At 60.8% G+C, this 19,971-nt stretch overlaps 6 protein-coding genes across 6 annotated transcripts; 3 read left to right on the top strand and 3 right to left on the bottom strand.

The window, feature by feature from the left end:
• Nucleotides 1-1,081: 1,081 nt before the first annotated feature.
• Q8F55_007762 (uncharacterized protein) lies at nt 1,082-1,867 on the top strand (the record flags this gene model as incomplete). The annotated part of the gene is made up of 2 exons (XM_069356182.1): nt 1,082-1,114; nt 1,148-1,867. The coding sequence occupies 2 exons, from the start codon at nt 1,082-1,084 to the stop codon at nt 1,865-1,867; spliced, it is 753 nt and encodes a 250-aa protein (XP_069206023.1).
• Nucleotides 1,868-2,050: 183 nt separating this feature from the next.
• On the bottom strand, nt 2,051-6,580 carry Q8F55_007761 (uncharacterized protein; the record flags this gene model as incomplete). The annotated part of the gene is made up of 16 exons (XM_069356181.1): nt 2,051-2,558; nt 2,594-2,654; nt 2,694-2,904; nt 2,943-3,774; nt 3,812-3,970; nt 4,007-4,167; nt 4,203-4,705; nt 5,284-5,386; nt 5,426-5,494; nt 5,543-5,643; nt 5,691-5,783; nt 5,831-6,065; nt 6,101-6,189; nt 6,227-6,364; nt 6,399-6,475; nt 6,510-6,580. The coding sequence occupies 16 exons, from the start codon at nt 6,578-6,580 to the stop codon at nt 2,051-2,053; spliced, it is 3,411 nt and encodes a 1,136-aa protein (XP_069206022.1).
• A 199-nt stretch (nt 6,581-6,779) lies between these two features.
• Nucleotides 6,780-7,635, top strand: Q8F55_007760 (uncharacterized protein; the record flags this gene model as incomplete). Its single annotated transcript, XM_069356180.1, has 6 exons — nt 6,780-6,869; nt 6,905-6,945; nt 6,982-7,236; nt 7,286-7,388; nt 7,424-7,513; nt 7,561-7,635. 6 exons carry the CDS (start codon nt 6,780-6,782, stop codon nt 7,633-7,635), a joined length of 654 nt encoding a protein of 217 aa, XP_069206021.1.
• Nucleotides 7,636-7,673: 38 nt separating this feature from the next.
• Q8F55_007759 (uncharacterized protein) lies at nt 7,674-11,942 on the bottom strand (the record flags this gene model as incomplete). The annotated part of the gene is made up of 3 exons (XM_069356179.1): nt 7,674-9,733; nt 9,772-11,526; nt 11,564-11,942. 3 exons carry the CDS (start codon nt 11,940-11,942, stop codon nt 7,674-7,676), a joined length of 4,194 nt encoding a protein of 1,397 aa, XP_069206020.1.
• Nucleotides 11,943-12,196: 254 nt separating this feature from the next.
• On the bottom strand, nt 12,197-16,708 carry Q8F55_007758 (uncharacterized protein; the record flags this gene model as incomplete). The annotated part of the gene is made up of 9 exons (XM_069356178.1): nt 12,197-12,272; nt 12,319-12,435; nt 12,482-12,649; nt 12,701-13,501; nt 13,555-13,820; nt 13,859-15,427; nt 15,872-16,230; nt 16,349-16,406; nt 16,523-16,708. The coding sequence occupies 9 exons, from the start codon at nt 16,706-16,708 to the stop codon at nt 12,197-12,199; spliced, it is 3,600 nt and encodes a 1,199-aa protein (XP_069206019.1).
• Nucleotides 16,709-17,334: 626 nt separating this feature from the next.
• FZO1 (mitofusin) lies at nt 17,335-19,954 on the top strand (the record flags this gene model as incomplete). Its single annotated transcript, XM_069356177.1, has 2 exons — nt 17,335-17,465; nt 17,515-19,954. 2 exons carry the CDS (start codon nt 17,335-17,337, stop codon nt 19,952-19,954), a joined length of 2,571 nt encoding a protein of 856 aa, XP_069206018.1.
• Nucleotides 19,955-19,971: the final 17 nt, after the last annotated feature.

Genomic DNA, 19,971 nt, shown 5'->3' with positions numbered 1-19,971 from the left:
CGTGCGGGTTTGAGTGAGGGGCGTCAGTGAGTGAGGGGCGTCAGTGGGTGAGGGCGTGGGGGAGTGAGGGGGGTGAGGGCTCGACGTCACTCGGAGGGGCTGGCCGCTCGAGCTCGGACTGGGGCGCCTGGGCTGTCGGGCCGTAGTGATGCCTCGGCGGCGCCACGCCACACTCATCGTCGCGGCGATCAGCGTCGATCCGCCCGCGGCGACCTGTGCGCCTGCCGCTTTGGGGCTGGCCCGCCGACTGCGCCAAGAGTCGTCGTTCTGCGCGTCCGTCTGCCTCTGCTGCCGCCGGCTGAGGCGCCGAGGGCGCACCAGGCGATGCCTACGAGGCGTGCTGGCCGGCGGTTTCCACGAGGCGGGCGTTGGCTCGGCGCGACGGGCAGCAGGCGAGAAGGCAGCTGCGCAGCAACAGTATCCAGCAGCTGGGCTCGAAAATCTAGATATCTGGTCGAGAGCAGGTAGCCCATCGGGTCGAGCGCGATCGAGCAGGTCAGTACGTAGCAAGCACTACGTCATCGACGCCGATAACGACTTGCACTTCCGCCGCGACAATAATCTCGCTCAATCAATCTCGCTCAGTCACTCCGCACATGTACTAGCACAAGCCCCCGCCGCATGCACCGCGACCTCGCCCGGGTTCAAGCATCGCTGCGACGTGCCCAAGGCGAGGGGTCGGCCAGTCGATAGCCGAGCGAGTGATGATGGCGAGTGACGCGCCGCCCGCCCCGCCGCCAGGGAAGCGCGCGTCCAGAATTTGGATGTGGCGACGTCGCCAGTGGCCCGACTGGTCCAGAAGGGGGGTGAGTTCGGCAACCACTTTGCGCTCGCTTGTGCGCCGAGTGCAAGCGGCCATTGTGCAGCCTGCTCGCAGGGCTCTATGCTGCGCGCCGGGCTATCCCCACCCAGGCCTGGTGGCAGCTGGAATGGCTCTGACGTACGGCTGGCGCCAGCGACGCGACGCAGCCGACGACCTCGACCCGGGCGTCGAGTCTGGCTCGACACGACACGTAGGAGCAATCGGCAGGTCACAGTACATAAGCCACCCCCCCGCGCTTGACCGCCCCCACCACCCACCATGGGCTTCTTCGACCACGACGACTACCGCGAGGTGAGCTCCCACCCAGGCCAGCACTGACCCCAGCGCCGGCACCACGACGACGTGTACGGGTGCAACGACGGGTCGCTCACGCACGAGGCGATCGCGGGCGCGGCGAGCTTTGCCGCGATGCGCGCGTACGAGAACCACGAGCGGGACAATGGCCGGCCCCGCTCGTGGGCGCTGGGCAAGGAGCTGATCGCGGGCTTTGCCGGCGCCGAGGCCGACAAGCTCGTCGAGACGCGCGGCTTCGACCACATCGATCGCGAGCGCGCGCGCCACGACGCGCGTGAGCAGTCCAAGTACGCGCTTGGGCAGAGCGGGTGCTACGGCCAGCAGGACTACCAGCAGCAGGCTTGGGGCGGGAGCGACTGCGGCAGCGGCGGCGGGTGGGACAACGGCAACAACAACAACAACGGAGGCGGGTGGGACAACAACAACGGAGGTGGCGGGTGGGGCAACAACGGCGGCGGCGGCTACGACAACAGCCAGGGCGGGGGGTACGGCGGCGGAGGGTACGGCGACAACCAGGGCTTCGCGGCCGGGTTCAACGGCAACGACGACCAGGGCTTTGTCGCCGGCTACAACGACAACCAGGGCGGCGGCGGCTACGGCGGCGGGTACGACAACCAACAGGGCGGCTGGGGCGGCCAGCAGGGCGGCGGCGGGTACGGCGGTAACGGCAACGGCAACGGGGGCGGCGGGCACGAGTCTCGCCGCCAGCGCCGCGAGGAGCGCCGCGAGAACAACAACAATGGCTGGTAGTGCTCCACAACAAGGCTATAAATTGAATGCACGCATGGTAGAAGTACTCACGCTGGCTGGTCGACGAGGCCCGGCAGGACAACTGACACTCGAGCTCGACTTTGCTCAAACGCACTCCACTGACGACGACCACACTCCCTGACGACTGCCACACTGACAGAATACATCCTAGACTATAAACTACTAATTCGCCTTCTCCGCCGCAGCCCCGGTCCGAGCGCGGTCCGCAGGCGTGGTGAACGTCTCGGCCAGCAGGAACGCGCCAAAGTTCTGATCGCTCCAGTAACTACCGTGCGACGTGATCATGTCGAGGTACCCATTCACGCTCGCAGACGGGAGCGAGAAGTCGATGCTTCCATGGGGATTGAGGTCGGCAAAGCGCCGCTCACCCCTCGTTTCCGTCTCGGCGGGTCCGCCAGACATCTCAATCTCAATCTCGGGCGCATCAATCGCCTCGAGCTTTGGCTTCTTGTCCCCGCTGCTAAAGTAGCTGGGGATGTACTTGGACACGTCCGGTAGCGTAGGGAGCGTAGGCAGAGCGGGCAGCGACGGCATCGACGGCAGGGGCGGGAGGAACGACCCGGCGACCGACGGGATGGGTAATGGCGGCCGCGTCTTCGCCACCGCCACATCCACGGCCGCGTTCATCGCGTACGCGACGGGGTCGGTTGGGTAGAAGATGTTGTAAAGGCTGGCATCAGCTTCAGTTCTTACAGCGAGACTCACGAATCAACAGACAAGCATCCAAACTTGCCAGCATGGGTGATGACTTCGTCCGGGCGAGAGTCTGAATCGTCAGCCACCGACCACCAGCCCGCTAACTCACGCTTCGTGTTCAGTCGCCCGCCACGGGGAATCAAGTGAGCCTGCTCCAGCTGCAGGAACACACTTAGAGGGCTGCCCGCCAAGAACAGGTTGGACGTGTTGAAGAGGAAGCGATCCTTGACTTCGTCGCGGTCATCCCTGGAGACCTGGGCGAGGCGAGGGACGGTGGTCGGTTGTGTCGACAGAATGTGGCCGGCAAGAGCTGAACCAAGCTGTTTCAATCAGCACACGCTCCACGCCGGGTACTCACAGAGTGGGCAACAATGTGCACGCGGCCATACTTCTCGAAGCCAGGGTTGCGGGCCATCCAGAGACGGTACGTCCGGTTCGCCTGAGCGCAAACCGCCTCGATCATCTGCTGGCGATGGTGCGACATGAAGAGAGGAATGTCGAGGAGCACCGAGTTGGTGACGTCGCGGACATAGGGGATTGACGACTTGATCGTGATATCGGCGATAGTGAACACATTGTCCTTCTCAGCGTCGATACCGTCGGCGGTGGTGTCGTTGCTGTTGAGGTTGAGGTTTGCCCTCCACTGGACAGGAAGGACTTGGAACCGGCCATCGCGCATCACCGAGGCGATTGCTGGGTCGCCCGACTGCTTTCGCAGGACTCGGCGGAGCTGGTTGCTCGCATAGATGAAATTGAACCCCTCGTACTCCTTCGCGAGGTCCTGTCCAATGCCGTGGATGAGCAGGATCAGGTCGGTACACGGCTTGTCATCGTTGCTGGCGTGGACCACTGGCGCAGTCTGCTCCTCAAAGGCCTTGCGCTTCCCGTCCCAGTCCTTCTTGACCTTGCTGAGGACGTCCTGCAGTCCCTCCTCCGCCTTCTTGGGGCTGTCCTTGCTGCTGTGCTTGGCCTTGGTGTCGGCCTTGACCTTGTCGTCCTTCGGCTCCTTTGGCGTTGCTGTGCCCGAACCCGGCTGTGACGAAGCCTTCTCACTCTTGTCACTCGACTTGGCTTTGGCCGCCTCCTTGGCAGCTAATGCTGCAGTGTAGCCACGGTGGAAGTACACGCCGCCGGGTTTAGCACCCACAGACGACCACAGCTGGCGAGAGAGATAGTTGAAGGTGCCCGAGCTGCATGATCAGCTCACGCCACAACCTTGCCACTCACGCAATGACTCGACACTTGATCTCGTCCTCAAAGATAACGCCCAGGCCGCTGCCGAACCGCGACGGAAGCTTGTACATGAGCTTCTCCTCGCCCGACGCGCCGACAGCGAGGGCGGTGACGAGCTCATCCTTGTACGACGCCTGCCACGGCTTGATCTCCCTGCAGAGTCAGCGTCGCACCCCGAGTGGCACGTACTGGAATGCCTTCTCCAGCTCGGCCGCCAGGTCCCAAGTACACGGGCGTGCACCGTCGCCCACAAACCAGGTGCCCCGAATGACAGGGATGCGGGGCCCAGACTGCCGCCAGTACACTGGGTGAAGCGAGAGCGTCGACAGGCTGACCTCGAATAGCGAGTCCTTAGTGTCAGCTAGCCCAACGCTGCGTGACATACCTGGCTGACGGGCACACCTTCCACGACGTCAAACCTGGAGCTGTCCAAGTAGGCCTTCTCAATGACGGCCTGGTAGGCGTCGAGGCGGTCCTTGGAGACGTCCTTGCTCGATGAGGCCTTGGAAGCGGCCTTCTTCGCGTCGTCAATCTTGCCGCCCTTCTCTGCCTTCTTGGCCGCAACTTCTTTTGCTTCCTTGGCGTCTTTTGCCTCCTTGGCCTCCTTCGCCTTGGTCTCCTTGCTCTTCTGGCTCCATTCGCCGTCCCCGATACCCCAAGTATCGAGCGCCTTTCTCTTGAGCGCCTGGGGGTAGTCTTGCCACGCGGCCTCGATGTGGTCGTTCTCGAGCGGCGAGAACGGCTTGTACACCGTGTCGACGGTGGCAATCGGCTCGGTTGGCAGGTCGAGTTGTTTGGTCCCGGTATGCAGCCAGCGGTAGTCGAGCGGTGGTGAGCTGGTGCGAGTCGTGATGGGCGTGGGCGAGGGGTACTCGCCCGGGACCGTTGCTGGGGTGACTGTCATGTCGCCTGTTGCCTGTTGATGTGAATGGCGCAGTGGCGACAATGCCGGCGATGCAAGTGGTCGCCTCTGGTCGTGTCTCGGGAGCTTCTGCCGAGAGGTCCGGTAAGCCGTGTAGCACCTGTCCAGGGGAAGGCGTATCGGGGCGAGAGACGGGCGCTGGGAAGCCAGTGCGGCCGGTAATGCAGGCAAGCGAGTCAAGAGGCCTCGTGCGTTGTGATGGTGGTGCGGGATGGTGAGCATGGAACAGGATGCAACCTGCGAGATCCCATCAATCCCATCTTTTTTGGGCGGCTAGGCTTACGGTGGTGACGCGACGCGCGGTGAGATAGACGTGTCGGCTGACGAGTTGCCGTTGACGTCACAAATCCATAAAGGCCCAATCATATCAACCCGCATGGATTAACAAGCATTCACCGTGGATGGAGGCTCTATTCCGCTGGAGGAGGTCGCTGTGTCGAAGCGAAGGCGGGCATTGACGTTACGCTCATACATATGTTACAGTATCATCTTGGGCCGTCTATCACGGCCGCTCACCGGCGGCCACCGCGGCGCCGCGACCCACCAAAGCCGCCGGCGGCCATGAAGCCGCCCTTGCCACGTCCGGGGCCAAAGTCGCCCTCACCAGATGGCCCTCCGGGGAAGACGGCGAAGTGCTTGTCAGAGTACTGCAGGTTGTCAGCAAGAGCACAACGTTGGAAACTCACGTCCACCAGGGCCTCGAGCTGGCCGAGCAGAGTAGTCAGATACGTCGTGAGCTGGGCGTCGTTGTACTCCTGTGCCGGCGTTAGTTTCACTCTTCCTGCCACCACACCCAGATGTACCGTCTTCAGCTCCTCCTTGAACTGATCAGCATCCATAACGGGCAGGGTCGCGACGAGCGACGAGATCTGGCGCAGAATGCTGTGGTCGACAGCCGCCGTTCCTGTCCACGTGTGAGCGACGCCACGGCCGGTTGTAAACATGACGCACCATTCAGCACGCCAGAGATGTACTCGACAATAACGGCAACGCGCTCCTGGAGCATAGCAATGGCGTTGCGCTGAGTCGTGAGGGTCGCAATCTCTGTTCACCGTCAGAACGCTCCCTGCTCTCCACCCCGCGCCACTCACGCCCGGTCGGATCCGTGTCCCCGCCAGTCTCCCTGGCGACGCCGTCGACGGCGATGCGCTCCGCCTCGCCAGTCTCGATACCGTAGTCAACCTGCACAAACTTGCCTTCCCTCTCGCTCTCGCCGCCGTCGCCGAGCGACTCGAAGACGGTAAAGGGCAGCTGCTTGGCGCCTTGGGGAATGGCCGGGTTGAAGATGACGAGTGCTGCTGGCGACGGCTCAATGATGCTCGCAAGCTGCTGTCAGCACACTAGCCGAAACGACGGCCTACCTGGTTGTGAATGTGCGCATCCTGGGCAGTCGGCGCGACGCCAACAGTGTACCAGCCCACAATCGACTGCGTAGGGAAGACCTGGTTGACTAACCGTCAGCTCACGGCCCCGCCAACAGAACCCACACTGGTCCTTGCGCATGGCGAGGAACTCCTCGTCGACCTTGGGCGTGCCGCCGTCCGACTCGATGGTGTAGATGAGCTCGAACGAGTTGACGACCGACACCTCGCGGCCAGTCTGCGAGCCGAGGAGTGCGCCGAGGACTGACATCAGCTGTGCACGCTGGCTCACACGCACGCTTCGGGGACGAGTCGCTCGCCGTGATGGTCGAGCGCGTGTAGTGGTCCGAGATGTTGAGGATGGCCAGCGGGTGCCTTGGGTCAGCACAGCAGGCAAGGCAGCACGTACAGGTTGACCGAGAGGCCCGACGACGTGGCCGAGGCGACCACGACGGAGGGCTGGGAGGGTTCGGCGTCCATTGCGGCGTTGGCGAGGGCTGTCGAGGGTGAAAGAGTGAATGCAGGGGGAAAGGAAGGATGTTGTGTTGCGTTGTGAGGTCGACGACGAGTGACGCGAGCGAGCGAGCGAAGTGGAGGTCGGTCACATCCTTCTGCTCCCGTGACCACCGACTTGGCGATCGACCCCACGACGACAACAACACTCTTTCCCCCATACACCATGTCAACACAGGAGCAGTTCGACGCGGCGGTAGCCTGGCTCTCGTCGTCAAGCCAGGCCTCAGGGCTGGGCAACGACAAGCGGCTCGAGGTGGGTCGCTCCGCCCCTCCACCTGCTAACGCCAGCTCTACGGTCTGTTCAAGTTTGCCAACTCGTCCTCTGGGCCGTATGTACCCCCCGCTTTGCACAGCCTAACACGCAGCACCGGATCTCGCCCGGGCATCTTCTCGTTTGAAGGACGCGCAAAGTACGACGCGTGGGCGCGCGTGGCGGCCGAGTACGACGGCCGGCTGGACGCCGCGCGCGCGCGGTACGTTGAGATTGCGCGCTCGGCGGGCTGGGCCGAGGGCGCCGAGGCTGTGGATGAGGGCGAGGAGGGGGCAGAGAGGAAGTCGTCTGGAGGCGGGGGCGGCTTCGGACCGTCCGTTAGCATGATGGTGCCGACCGACGAGGGAGGGTATGTCGGCTCGCTCGCGGCTCGTTCGCCCCATTGACGCACGCGCCAGCTCGCAGAGCCTGGTGCACGACGCCGCGGCCACCGGGTCGACAGAAACGCTGAGGCAGATCCTCGCTGCTGACAGGGCACTGCTGGACGCAAAAGACGAGTTTGTACGTCCCGTCTGCGCGACGACGCTCACGCTCAGGGATTCACGCCGCTGCACCTGGCGGCGGACCGCGGCAATGTCGACGCCGTCAAACTCCTCATCTCGTTGGGCGCCGACAAGTCCATCTTGGTGAGCTGCTCGTCTCCTAAGAAGAGCATTCAGCTTACATGCCGCAGGATCCAGACGAGCAAACAGCCTTGGACATTGCAACAATCTCGGGCCGCGACGACGTCGTGGCCCTCCTCAGCTAGTGCGCAGGCACATGCATGTATAAACATTATAGAATCGCCTACCCAAATGGCCAGAACCGCCCCCATCTGGAGCGCTTGGCTTGCGGCTCTCCACTCGCGGCGCTCTCTGTCGCAGCATCTGTGGCGCGGCGCTTGCTATCGGGCTCGTCACTCCCCGCCTCTGCCACCGGGAGATCGCCACCGTCGCCGTCTTCTTGCTGTTCGGCCTTGCGTTTCCGAGCGCGCGTTCCCATCGCTGGCGAGGTTGCCGGAGGAATCAGTTCAGCGGGTGCCGGTGCATCCTCCATCTCAACGTCGGGCTGGCCGTTGTTTACCTCGGGCTCACCCACGTCGACTGCGGGTGGCCCATCCTTGGCCGGTGCATCCTGCGCCTCTGCACTTGGTGGTTCGGGCTCTTCCGTCGGGGGTGCATCGGTCGCATCGGCAGCTGATGGCTCATCATTGGTCTCTTCCGCTGGCGGTGCATTCGTAAGGTCCACGGACGCGCGCATGCTTCGTGTAATCCGGCGAGTCGGCGACTGCGTAACGGCTGTGTCAGGCTGGAGCTGTACCGATCCCAGCTGTGGCGTTTGAGGGTTCGGTACAGCTGGCACTGCTGACTCGGTGACAAGCTGAAGGTTGTTCGAAGCCGCTGAAAGTGGAGAGGCAGCAACGGTGGCGCTCGGCGCACCGGATGCTGATCTTGTGGTGCGCTTCGGAGTCACAGGAGGTGGTAACGGGCTACCCAGTGCCCGTGGGTCCGGGCTCTTGGTGCTTCGACCGACTGATGGGCGAGACGAATAGCGGCGGTCCTTGCGGGGCGAAGCCTCACGTCGCTCTTCGATAGCACCCTCACTGGCGTAAAGAATGAGGCACTCTCCTTCGTTGTCCACCGGCACGCCGATGCGTGAGAGCTTGCTTCGTAAGGCAGGGTGAAGGTCGTACACCGAGTGTCGGTTGCCGTGCAAGAGAGTGTGCTCCTCCGGAGTGAGGTCGCCTAAGACAGTAGCTCGCTCCTCCCGAATCTTGTCTCGATCCGACAGGGTGCACTGTGGTACCACCACTGTACTACTGAGTTCGCCGTCGGTAACTTGTAACTTGTGGAACATGCAGTGCGAGCGAGTTGTTGGTGGTGAGCCGAGCGGCATTGAAGACCGTGTGCGTCGATGGGACTGGGACGGCGACGCGGGTGTGGCAGCGGGTGTGGGGGCAAGGGTGTCGCGTTGCAGCTGGTGGTTGTGACGCAGAACTGGAGGCACTGGGTTCACTGCGTCCAAGGCGGCCTTCTCGACCACGGGGGACTTTTTCTCCTCAGGAGTGGGCTGCTTGTGCGTGGCCTCGGGAGTGGGCTGCTTGTGCGTGGCCGCAACCGCATCGGCGGCGGGCCCCTCATCGACAGCTTTGCTCTCACCTTCCGGCTCAGGCTCTTCCCCGTCGTGAGGGAGCTGCTCCTCAGCAAGGACGGTTGGCTCCTCCGAGTCAGCAGTAGTTGCTGCTGGCTCTGCGCCGGTGGACTCGTTCGCCGTTTCAGGCTCTTGAGAGTCGAGAGTCTCCTCAAGAACTGCAGCGGCTGCCTGTGTCTCGTTTGATGCCTCCTCTGATGGTGGTAGACCAGCCTCCGGGGGCACGACATCGGTAGACTCCACGCCGTCGGTGTCGTCCTCGAAAATTGGCGGGGTAGTCTCTTCAATGTCGGCCACCTGCTCGTCCTCGAGAACCGTGTCGTCGTTGGGGGGTTGATCCTCGACCTTTTCAGACGCCTCGGTGGATGGTTGCCTCTCCAGGAGCTCGGGTTCTTCAGAACTCTCCAATCGTTCCAAGGGTTCAGGCTCGTCCTCCTCGACAGATTCGATCTGCTCCTCCTCCTCCACGACTTCCTCCTCCTCGACTTCCTCCACCAGTACCTCCCGCTCTTCCTCCACTTCCACAACCTCCACCTCCTCGTCCTCCACAAGCTCGTCCTCCTCTTCCACCGGGGCCTCCTCTCCCTCAACAACAATCTCGTCGTCCTCTACCACCACATCGGCGCCATCAGCCGTCGCTGTAGGGGGCGCGGGGGCGTCGTCGACCTCGAGCACGTCGACTGTCTCAGACTCATTGTTGTCAAGTTCGTCATCTTCTGATGATGTTAGCGCTTCCCATGCCTCCTCAACTCACCATCACCATCAAAGACGATGAGCTCAGGCGTGGCTTCTACCGAAGACACCGGCACAGAGTCAGGTTCTTCAATCGCAGGAGTGCTCTCCACTTCAATCTCCGTGCTCTCAACTTGGATCGCAGTCCTCTCCGCGTCGATCTCAACCTCTGGCTGTACGTTTTCTGCGGGCTCAGGAGCAGGTTCGGAGTCGACAGTGGTGTTCGAAGCAAGGACAGGTGGTTCGTCCTCAATCTCAGCGGCCGGAGCGACAGTCCGAGGGGATTCGTCTTGAGGGAGGTCTGCAGTACCCACAAACTCTGTGGTGACGTGCGTGAGCTCATGCTCAACCACGACTTGGCCAGAAGGGTCGACGTGGAACTGCTCGACCTCGGTAGTATGATAGACGGCTGCCGAGAATGCCGGATCGTCGAGGTAGGTCGCAAACTGCCCAGCAGCGACCTCAAAAGACTGAGAGGGATCGGCAGCAAAGTGTGGGACGAAAGATTCCGCTGAAGCGAGAAGTGCGCTTGATGGGTCGTGCGGTGTGGCCCCGTCTGTTGATGAAACGAGGAAGTTGCCGATCTCATGTGTCGACGCGGGCAGTCCTCCAGCAAGAGGCGCAGCCAACAGCTCGGGGTCGATAGGGATTGAGGCCATGTCAAGGATGTGTGACTCGTGACCGGCAGCTTCCCCAACGAGATGGCTCAACGCCGAGGCGATGTCTTCAGCTCCAGGTGCTGGGGCGATATCGAGTCCTGGGACCTGGTCGAGAAGCGTGCCATGTTCCAGGACGGTGTTGTAGTTGAAGAGTGGAGGTGGTGTCGGGGAACGGTCGCCCTCTTCGTCTTCGGCTTCCTGATGGTCGACATCCATGAGCTCATCGTCCTCTTCGTGGGCGAGCTCCACCTCATCTGGTCCATCGTCCTCCTCCTCATCACCGTCCGCATCATCGTCCTCATCATCCACGTCTGCGTCTTCGTCTTCGTCCTCGTCGATCTCATCGACTTGGTCGTTGTAGTCTGCGTGACCGTGATGCTGTCGGTGGTGTGGAGGCTCGTCATCGTCGTCCTCGTCTTCATCGTCGGATTCGAGCAGTTCGATCGGCTCATTCACCGAGCCGCGACCCGGAGTTGACGCTTGATACTGAGGCGTGAGAGGAAGGCGATCGTTCGGTGCAAGGTGTCTTGCTTCTTCATCCTCTTCCTCGTCCTCTTCGTCCTCCTCATCCTCCTCGTCCGCATCACCGTCGTCCCCCTCATCCTCCTCATCCTCGTCGTCTTCGTCGCCGAAGAGATCGTCTTGTTCTTCTTCCTTGCGGCGTTGGTGAGAGTATGACGGCGACGCGACTTGGTCGTCCTCGTCGTCGTCCACATCCACATCATCCACGTCCTCGTCATCCTGTGGCCGCTGTGGAGAGAAGGACCTGTGATCCCGAGGGTCGACATCTTCGTCGTCGTAAACGACGGTCCTGTCGTATTCGTCCTCCTCTTCGCCTTGATCGTCATCATACCCGTACTCATCGTCGTAGGGCGTGGCCTGGTCGTCGTCGTCCCACTCTCCCTCTTGGTGAGAGTAGCGCGCGTCGAAGCCGCTTTGGCCATCGTCTTCCTCTTCGTCGTACTCCTCTTCTTCCTCTCCCTCCGCCTCCGCCTCGTTGTCATCGTCCGAGTCGACGAGCTCGAACACCTCCTCGTCTTGCGACACTTGACGGTATGAAGGGCGGCTTGACGACGCGACTGACGGCTGCGAAGCGGCGCTGGTCTCGCGGTCCACTGCTAAACGGGTTAGCCGGTGGCCACAATGTGCACTCACCTCGCCCGTCGTCATAATAATTGACTGGGTCACGATTCTCGCGCTGATCATCCTCATACTCATTGTTGTCCTCGTGGCCATCCGTCTCTTCGTCCTCATCCTCGTCGCCGAACAGCCCGTCGTGGTCAGTCGACGCCTGGTGATCGGATGGCGACTGCGCCGAGTACCCGTTCTCTGCGTGAGACTTGGGATCAGGCGAACTCGCTCTCAGTGGCGATGGCGAGCGGCTGGGCAAGGGGGGAAGGTCGCCAGCGAGGCCATGATGGATCTTGGCCTGCAGCGCGTCGAGCCAGGAGCTCACATCCGAGCTGGGGAAGAGATCGAAGGCGGTCGGCGGACGTGGGCGGTTGATGTCCACGCCGACCCTGGGCGTAGTCATTCTGAGCCGTTGTCGTTGTAGCTGTTATTGTTGTTGAAAGATGATGAAAGTTGATGTGGAATGGACGATGGATGCTGCAAGTGGAGGGGGAGGGACTCGATCCACAACTCGGTTCGTCAACAACGACAATGACGACACGGACATGGTCTTAAACTCCGCCTTCACTCGCACTCGACCAGACCAGACAAACAATATACATTCGTGCACTCAAGCCGTCGTTCACAACAAATACTACAGCTACGTCAAAAAGCAATCTAGTTGCGAGAAACACGCCTGTCCATGACGGCGGATCTGGCCTCACTGGCAGTGTGCCATTGCTGGGCAAGACGCCTGTTGCTATATCAGCCGACATCCTTCTCCCGCTCAGGTCGCTTACCTTGCTCGGATGATTCCTACAACCGCCAGCGCCACGCCTTTCAACGTGCGTCGTGGGCGAGTGGAAGACGGTAACTCGTACCCCATTGACGCAATTTCACGCAGCGCGACCTGCTCACTGATAATAGTCAGCACTGCACCAGCCGCACAAGGCGAAAACTCACTTTCTACTCTTCCCGCCGATGAGAAGAATCAGGAACTTCTTCTGGAGCGAAAGCGCATTCCTGAAAGTGGCCTCTCGAGCGTACTTCGCCTTCAAGTACTGGATCTGGGCAGAGAGGACACGGGTCTGCGACTTGAACTTCTGCTTCTGCTCGAGCGACAGACCACGGCTAGGAAAAGGTCAGTGTTGACCATCAAGACTTTCCAACAGACCAACTCACCTCTCCGCGTCATGGCCGGAAATCTGCTTCTCCAGGTGAAGACAGCGGCGTTGAGCCTGCTCGGCCTCCCGCATGGCGGTGCTGAGGCGGTCTCGTGTCCAGCCCAGCTCGCCCTCGGTCTCGGCGAGCGCCTTCTTGTGTGAAATGGCGCGACCAGCTTGAGCCTGGCGGAGAGCCTCCAGTTCAGAACCAAACTTGGCACACTCCTTTTGCTGAGTACCAAGGTCGTCGCTGAATTGAGCGAGCTCGAGAACCACCTGAGAGCGCTGGTTCTTCAGGTCTTCGACAGCACGCTCTGCGGCGCGCAAGGCTTGAGTGCGTTGACGAATCGTCTCGCGCAGGTGCTCCGCTTCACCCTTTTCGTCACGAAGGCGCTCTTCCAGATTACGAACTGAAACCGCGTGCTGCTCCGCCGAAGCGTGAGATTCACGGAGGTGGCGGTTCTCTTTGACCAGTTCTGAACGGTCTCGCTCAGCGCTGGCCTGGGCTTCAACGAGCGTCTGTTTGTCAGCCCCGCAACATTGTGAAGTACCAACGCGTTGCAGGTCGTCCCGCTCCTTCCTCAAGCGGCCCACTCGAGTCTCTCCGTCTTGTACAGCGTCGTCCAGTTCTCGCTGGAGAGCGACCATCTGGGCTCCAAGGCTATCGATTTCGTGATCCGACTTGGCTTGGACATCAGAAACCAGTGCACGCAGTCGTTTGGTCTCGTCATGCAGCCGATCCTTCTCTGCCCTCATGTCGGTCTTGAGGAGGGTCATTTGCTGATTGACAGACGCCAGAGCCTCCTCCAACCTCTCATTCCTTGCGTTTTGTCAGCCAGGTCCGAGGAGTAGCGCAGTCAAGGCGAAACTTACGTGGTGCGACCCATGTCCAGGGATGCAGCAGACTTTTTACTCTCTCGCGCAACAGCACGTAGTTCGGCCTCCAGCTGGGCAATCTTGTCGTTCGCGAGAGCCAGCTTCTCGCTCAAGTTCACCGCTCCCAGTCCAGCCTCCTCAAGCCGCCCAAAGTTCTTGTCCAGCTGAGAGTTGGCGAGGTCCAGCTCTTGCTGAAGATGATCGATCTGAGCCCGTAGCATGGGCTCGTTGGCATCACCAATTGTGCTCTGAAGCCACGAAAACTGTGATGTTTAGCTCTAGCCATCGGGAAATGGCTTACCTCCTTCATTGGGCCGGGAGTGCGGGGCATCATCAGAGAGCTGAGAGCTTTGTGGACGAGAGGCGTAGAAGTCTTGATGGAATCGGTCCCCCAACGAGCTGGGGTGGACGTCACACGGCTCTGAAGTCGCTCGGTCAAGACAGTGTTCTGCGTCTCCAGAGCCTTGATGCGCGCATCGCGGCTTTCAAGAGTGGACTTGCGCAGGGGGGCAGATTCGAGCTCATGCTGAAGGCGCCCAATCTCCCGATAAGCATCGCTGAGCTCATCTTCGAGGTGAATCACGATGCTGTTGGAGGTGGCATCTAAGTGACTGCTGTGATCGTCGCCAAGCTCGAGCTCTTGACGCGTTATGTCCCTTTGTTTTTGTAGAGCAACGATTTCAGCCTCTTTCTCAGCCAATGCGCAGCGAATCGTCTCGTTGTCCGTTTGCAGGTCGGCCACTTGATGGTGAAGGTCTTGGTCGTTGGCCGTGTCTGTCGCAATTTGCGTTTCCAGCTGGGAAATAGTGTCCAGTAGTTCCGCAATCCGAGACCGTTGTTCTTCAACAACCAGCTCTCGCTCCTCCGCATGGGCCTCGGCCGACCGAAGGTCCGATTCCAGAGAATCCTTGGCGGCCGTGAGGTCAGAGATTTGCCGGGTCTCGGTTTCCGTCGCCAATGATCGTAGGCGGGCAGCCTCGTCTGTGGCGCGCGCGAGCTGATCCTCGAGATTAGTGACTTGCTCTCGAGATACAGCCACGTGTCGCTGCAAGTCCGCCTCAGCGTCGGAGCAGCGATGGCGCTCATCCTCCAGGTTGGAAGTCAAAGCGGCGACCTGTGCGAGCAGGTCATCTGCTCGACCGGCGGATGCGGCTCCTCGTTGTGCCTCATCATGCGCCTGCGAATCCAGGGCTGCATTCTGCTCCTTGGCCTGCGCGAGGTCGTCTTCCAGCATTTTGACCTGCTGCTCGAATTCTGCGCAAATCTCGGTAAACTGGGCCGCATGCTCTTCCGTCTTCTTGGCGAAGCCAGCTTGAAGGTCCGCACAGTTCTTTTCAGAGGCTGCCAGCTTCTCCCGAAGGGCGTGCGTGTCGTCCACATCCTCGCCGGGGCGAACCAGCTGTTGTCGAAGACTTGCGATAGTTTCTTCCCTCTCTTGAAGTTCAGACTCCATGTCGCGTAGTCGCTCGTTAAGTGTCGAGGTGTCGATGGACGGGAGCTCCAGGCTGTCATCCCTCCCCTTGGAACGACGTCGGACAGGGCTGCCGACAAGGGCGCCGTCCTCGTCAACCTCGATTCCAACTTCCTTCATCAACACCAGCAGACGGTTGCACTCTTCACGCCACTCTTCTGCCTCGCGTGCGAGCTCCGCGTTCCCTTCCAAGAGCTGTTTGTTCATAAGGTTGAGATGCTTTTGGATCTTGATAGCATCAGGCCGGCCGTCGAGGTTGAGAGATACGCCAGGAGAGTTGGTGTTTGTGAGCAAGATGTTGGGAACCGAGGTGTTGCCGCGTTGAAGGCGGTTGAGGCGCGACCCGCGACGGTCCGTCATGAGGTCATCAGACGACGCGATAGATACGAAAGAATCGTTCTGCGTCCGATCTGGAAGTTGAGTTCCAGCTGCGCTCGTCGCATCCGATTCCTCCGCGATCGAGTCTGATTCAGGAGCCAGAGAGACGTGGCGTAGGCGATGGGGCGTGCCTCGTGGCCGTATCCGAGGTACAGAAGCAGATGCCAACACTGACAGAACGTGGCTCTTGCGCCTCTCTGCATCGTTGAGGGGCGGGCGAGGTGTCTTCAGGACGTCCAGTGAAGGGACAAGGGAGCTTGTCGGAGTGGAGGGGACTCGGTTTCGGTGAGATGGGGTGACATCACGCAGAGGGCCGCCATATCCACCGAGACCGAAAGGCGTGGCGGCCGCACGTGCTGCTGTCGAGGGCGAGTCCATGTATCGGATGGGAACTGGGGTTGCTGTGGCTTGACTCGACGGGGATGCAGGTTTGGTCGGAGAATCGAAGTTCTCTGGCATCGTCACCTCCTCTTGCGTCTCGGTAACGTCGTAGTCGTGTGTCATGTGCGCGAGAGTGTCGATGTCGTCCTCGACAATGGAAGGCTCCAGCGCACGACCTCGTCCTTCTGGGGTTGAAGCTTCGGTGTCGGTGACGGAAATTTCGCTTCGGCTAAGACTTGGGATGCGGCGTTGGTCGCTCGAGCCCGAATTGTTGGCACCATCAGCCGAGCGTCTGCCAATGTTACGCGGAATAGGGGTATCCGCAATCTCAGAGCCATAGGAAGGCTCGTACGAGTAAACAGGGCCTTCACTCCGGGAGCCAAGGTCCTGTCCAACAGACGGGGGGAACAGTCGATCGGAAGATCCGCCTTGGTCGTAGTCGTCTGAACGGTGTGATGTGTTTGGGCGATGTCTGGATCGTGATTGATCGAGGTAGGCCGACGAATTCTCAAGGTCGTCCATGTATGGGATGGTGGGGAAGGTGGCTTCCGTGTAGCGTACCGGGGATGTCACGGGCTTGACGGTTGCCGAGGAAGAGAGCGTCGGTGAGCGAAAGGGCCTAGGGATAGGGCCGGCAACAGAGGTGGACGAGCTTTGGGGGGACGCCGACCGAGCTCGAGTTCGTGACATGAACGACGACTGTAAATGAGCGAGTGAGATGGGAGCGCAACTTACGTCTCCAATCGAGGTGACCGAAGCCTCGATGGGGGCATTACTGGCGGCGTAGTCGTCTGAGACTATAGAGCGGTCGCTCTCCATGTCAAGTTCGTGTTGGAAGCTCGGCAGAGATGGGAGCTCCATGTCCTCATACTGCTGGACACGCCTGAGGACCCTTGAAGGGGTCTCTAGAAGAGCAGCCATGTGTGAAGAGGCCTATGAGAGCCGTGGTGATGTTGATGTGAGTCTGTCAAACCACCCATCACTTGTTGTTATTGTTGGGTCATGACGGCCCAGGGCACCAGTGCGGGGCTGAAGTGACGGAGTCAAAAGTCAAAAACAGGCGCGCTCAGGCGCGGTAGTGTCCACGTGGATGTAACGTGGTAAATTCCGGTTTTCCCGAGCGTGGCAGCGGGTGCGCACGGACACGGTGCCTTGCAGCCCTTGAGGTTGGCCTTGTGCACGCCACCCATCACTCACTCACTCAGCCCAAGGGCGGAATCAAATTTGGTCAAACAAGTCCCGCCCTCTCCGATCCGACCATACCCACCACCGACCATACCACCCCACCGCCCCACGGCCGTTGCTTGACAAACGCAGACTTGACCAACGACGACGACGGCCACTCCAACAGCACACATCTCACTCTCACCGATACCAACCTTGGCCTCTCTACACACTTTCTGTCACTAGACCGCCGCCCTCGGCATACAGCATCGGCCGTGTGCATTCAGCCCGCTTTCGTTTCAGTTCGACCTTCATTTCTTCGCATCGGATCGATCACATAAACCACCATCGCCCAGTGGCGACCAACCGCCCATCTTCCCATCATGCAGCCCTACATCCCTCCCTCCTCCCCGGCGTTCGAGAAGGAGTCGCACATTGGCCTCGAGCCTGCCTCTATCCAGGCTCGTATTGCCGGTGATGCGGTCGTTCGAGACTACGAGAACAAGCAGCACCAGTGAGTCGCACCCGTGACTCCCGTCTTGTCACACTTCTAACAGGCCAAGGCTCTCCGAGGCCATCGACGCGACCAAGTACCTCGTCGCAGACTTGAAGAACTTCAACACCGACGAGTGGAAGATTCGTTACCCACACTTCAACCAGCCCTCCGACACGGCTAGGCCCGGTGCTGGCAGACGAGCTCTCACTTTCGCAGACGAGCCCTCCTCGTCTACCAATGTCGTCGTCAGCTCGGTTTCCAACGAGCGACGACAGCTGAAGCGTTCGGTGACCCTTCTGGACGAGTCTTCCTTGACCGAGGAGCCTGCTAGCGTCGAGTCATCAGAGTCTGAAGACTTCTCCATTCTCCAGTTGGATCTCAACCTCGGTGCCACACGGCATGCCAAGGCTCTGATCTCCAACCTGGAGCGCTCTTCAATCTCGGCGCTTCTGGACAACCGTCTGTCGGCGGCATTGGACCACCTGAACCTGCTGCACGCTCGTATCCATGACGCTCACTCCCGAGTTCTGGTTACTGGCGACTTGAATGCCGGCAAGTCAACATTTGTCAATGCTCTCCTTCGTCACTCCGAGGTCATGCCGACCGACCAGCAGCCTTTGACGACACGATTTGTCGAGGTTGTCAGCGCGCGCGAGAACAACGATGTCGAAGAGGTTCACGTCCTGGACCCAGACACGAAGTATGACCCTGCCGACCCCTCGACCTACACCGTTGTTCCCCTTGAGGATCTGGAGGCGCTTGCTACCGACATGGACAATGACCCCTCGGCGCCGCCCCTCCGCGTGTTCCTTCGCGAGAACAGCGTTGGCACCTCGAACCCATCGATCTTGCACAACGGCGTTGTGGACATCTCGCTCATTGATGCTCCTGGCCTCAACCGCGACTCCATCAAGACTACCGCCAACTTTGCCCGCCAGGAGGAGATTGATGTTGTTGTGTTTGTAGTCTCAGCTGCCAACCACTTCACTCTCTCGGCGAAGGAGTTCATCTGGCAGGCTGGCCACGAGAAGGCACACCTCTTCATCGTCGTCAACCGCTTCGACCAGATCAAGGACAAGGAGCGCTGCCGCCGCGCTGTCATGGAGCAGATCAAGCAGCTCAGCCCGGAGACCTACGACGACGCCAAGGACCTTGTTCACTTTGTCGACTCTGCCAAGGTCGCTATGGGCTTTGGCGACGAGGACTCGAGCGCCGACGACATGGACTCTGCTTTCCTTTACCTCGAGCAGTCCCTCCGTTCCTTCGTCCTCGTCAACCGCGCCAAGTCCAAGCTCGGCCCCGCCCAGAACTACACCACCCACTTGCTGGCGGACGTGGAGCTGCTTGCGTCGGCTAACTGTGTCGTCGCCACCCAGGAGCGCGACGTTGCTCTCAAGGAGATCGACCGTGTCAAGCCTGAGCTGGACCGCATGAAGCGTGGCAAGGACTCTCTTGAGGATGGCCTCGTTAGCGAGGAGGAGTCTGTCACTTCTGCGGCCATGGCCGACGCCAAGCTGTCGCTTCGTACCGCCCTGGACCGCGTTGGCCGCGGAGAGCTCGCCGAAGGTGTCCAGATGCCCGTTTACCCTGGCCTCCTTGGCGCATGGGACTATGCTCATGAGGTCCGCCGGGCCCTGCTCTCGTCCCTCGACAGTGCTGTTCGCAGCGTGGAGGATTCGTCCCGAGGCCTTACCACGGACGCCGTCAAGACGATTGGTGGCCTCGGTGACCGTCACCTCCCCGCTGATGTCGAGCGCTCCAAGCGCGTCTTCAACTCCAACGCCATGTTCTTCAACCACTCCTCTGCCAAGGGCCGCCGTATCTCTGGCCGCCAGTATGTGGGCCTCGGCCTTGCTGGTAACTCGGCTCTTTCGACTGTTTCCGTGTCCGACATTTTCGACTTGCAGTACCACCTCTTCCTCTCCGACTCGGTCCCCTCTGAATCGCCCAAGCTCTCACCACTCAAGGATCTCATCCCTGCTTCGATGAGCAACGAGGTTTCCGGCATCGGAGCCGCGTCGCTGGCTCTGGGTGCTTTCTCCATGGCCGGCGGCAAGACCGTTGCCCTCCGCACCCTCCTCGAGGGTCTCGTCCAGCTCTCGGAGCTTGCTTCCAACCCTGTTGTTCGCAAGTGGGCGGGCCCTGCAGTTGGTGCCATTGCCGTCGGTGCCATCGCCTACGTCGTCTACGAGCTGCCGCGCTCTATCCCCCGGAACGTTGGCCGCCACATCCGCGCTGAGCTCCTGATCACCTCGGGTGCCCAGGAGGGTGACGAAACCCCCTTCTGCGAGGCCGAGGCTGAGCGCATCGGCCGCGAGGTGCGCAAGGTCATGCGCCTTGCTGCCTGGGACCTCCGTGAGCGCTTCCGTGCCGCATTGGAAGTCCGCAACGAGATTGTCCGTCAAAGCGAGGAGACGGCCGAGCGGGCATCACGTGCGCTGGAGTGGTTCACCGAGGTCGAACAACGCGTGGACTTGATCCGCGGCCAGTTGGGCCTCAGGCTCTAGACGCGGACAGGGATTGG

The sequence above is a fragment of the Vanrija albida genome (assembly GCF_041260175.1).
Source record: "Vanrija albida strain AlHP1 chromosome Unknown contig_6, whole genome shotgun sequence".
Lineage (NCBI taxonomy): Eukaryota > Fungi > Basidiomycota > Tremellomycetes > Trichosporonales > Trichosporonaceae > Vanrija > Vanrija albida.
The sequence above is the reverse complement of the archived record's forward strand: the minus strand, read 5'-3'. Positions and strand labels throughout refer to the sequence as shown.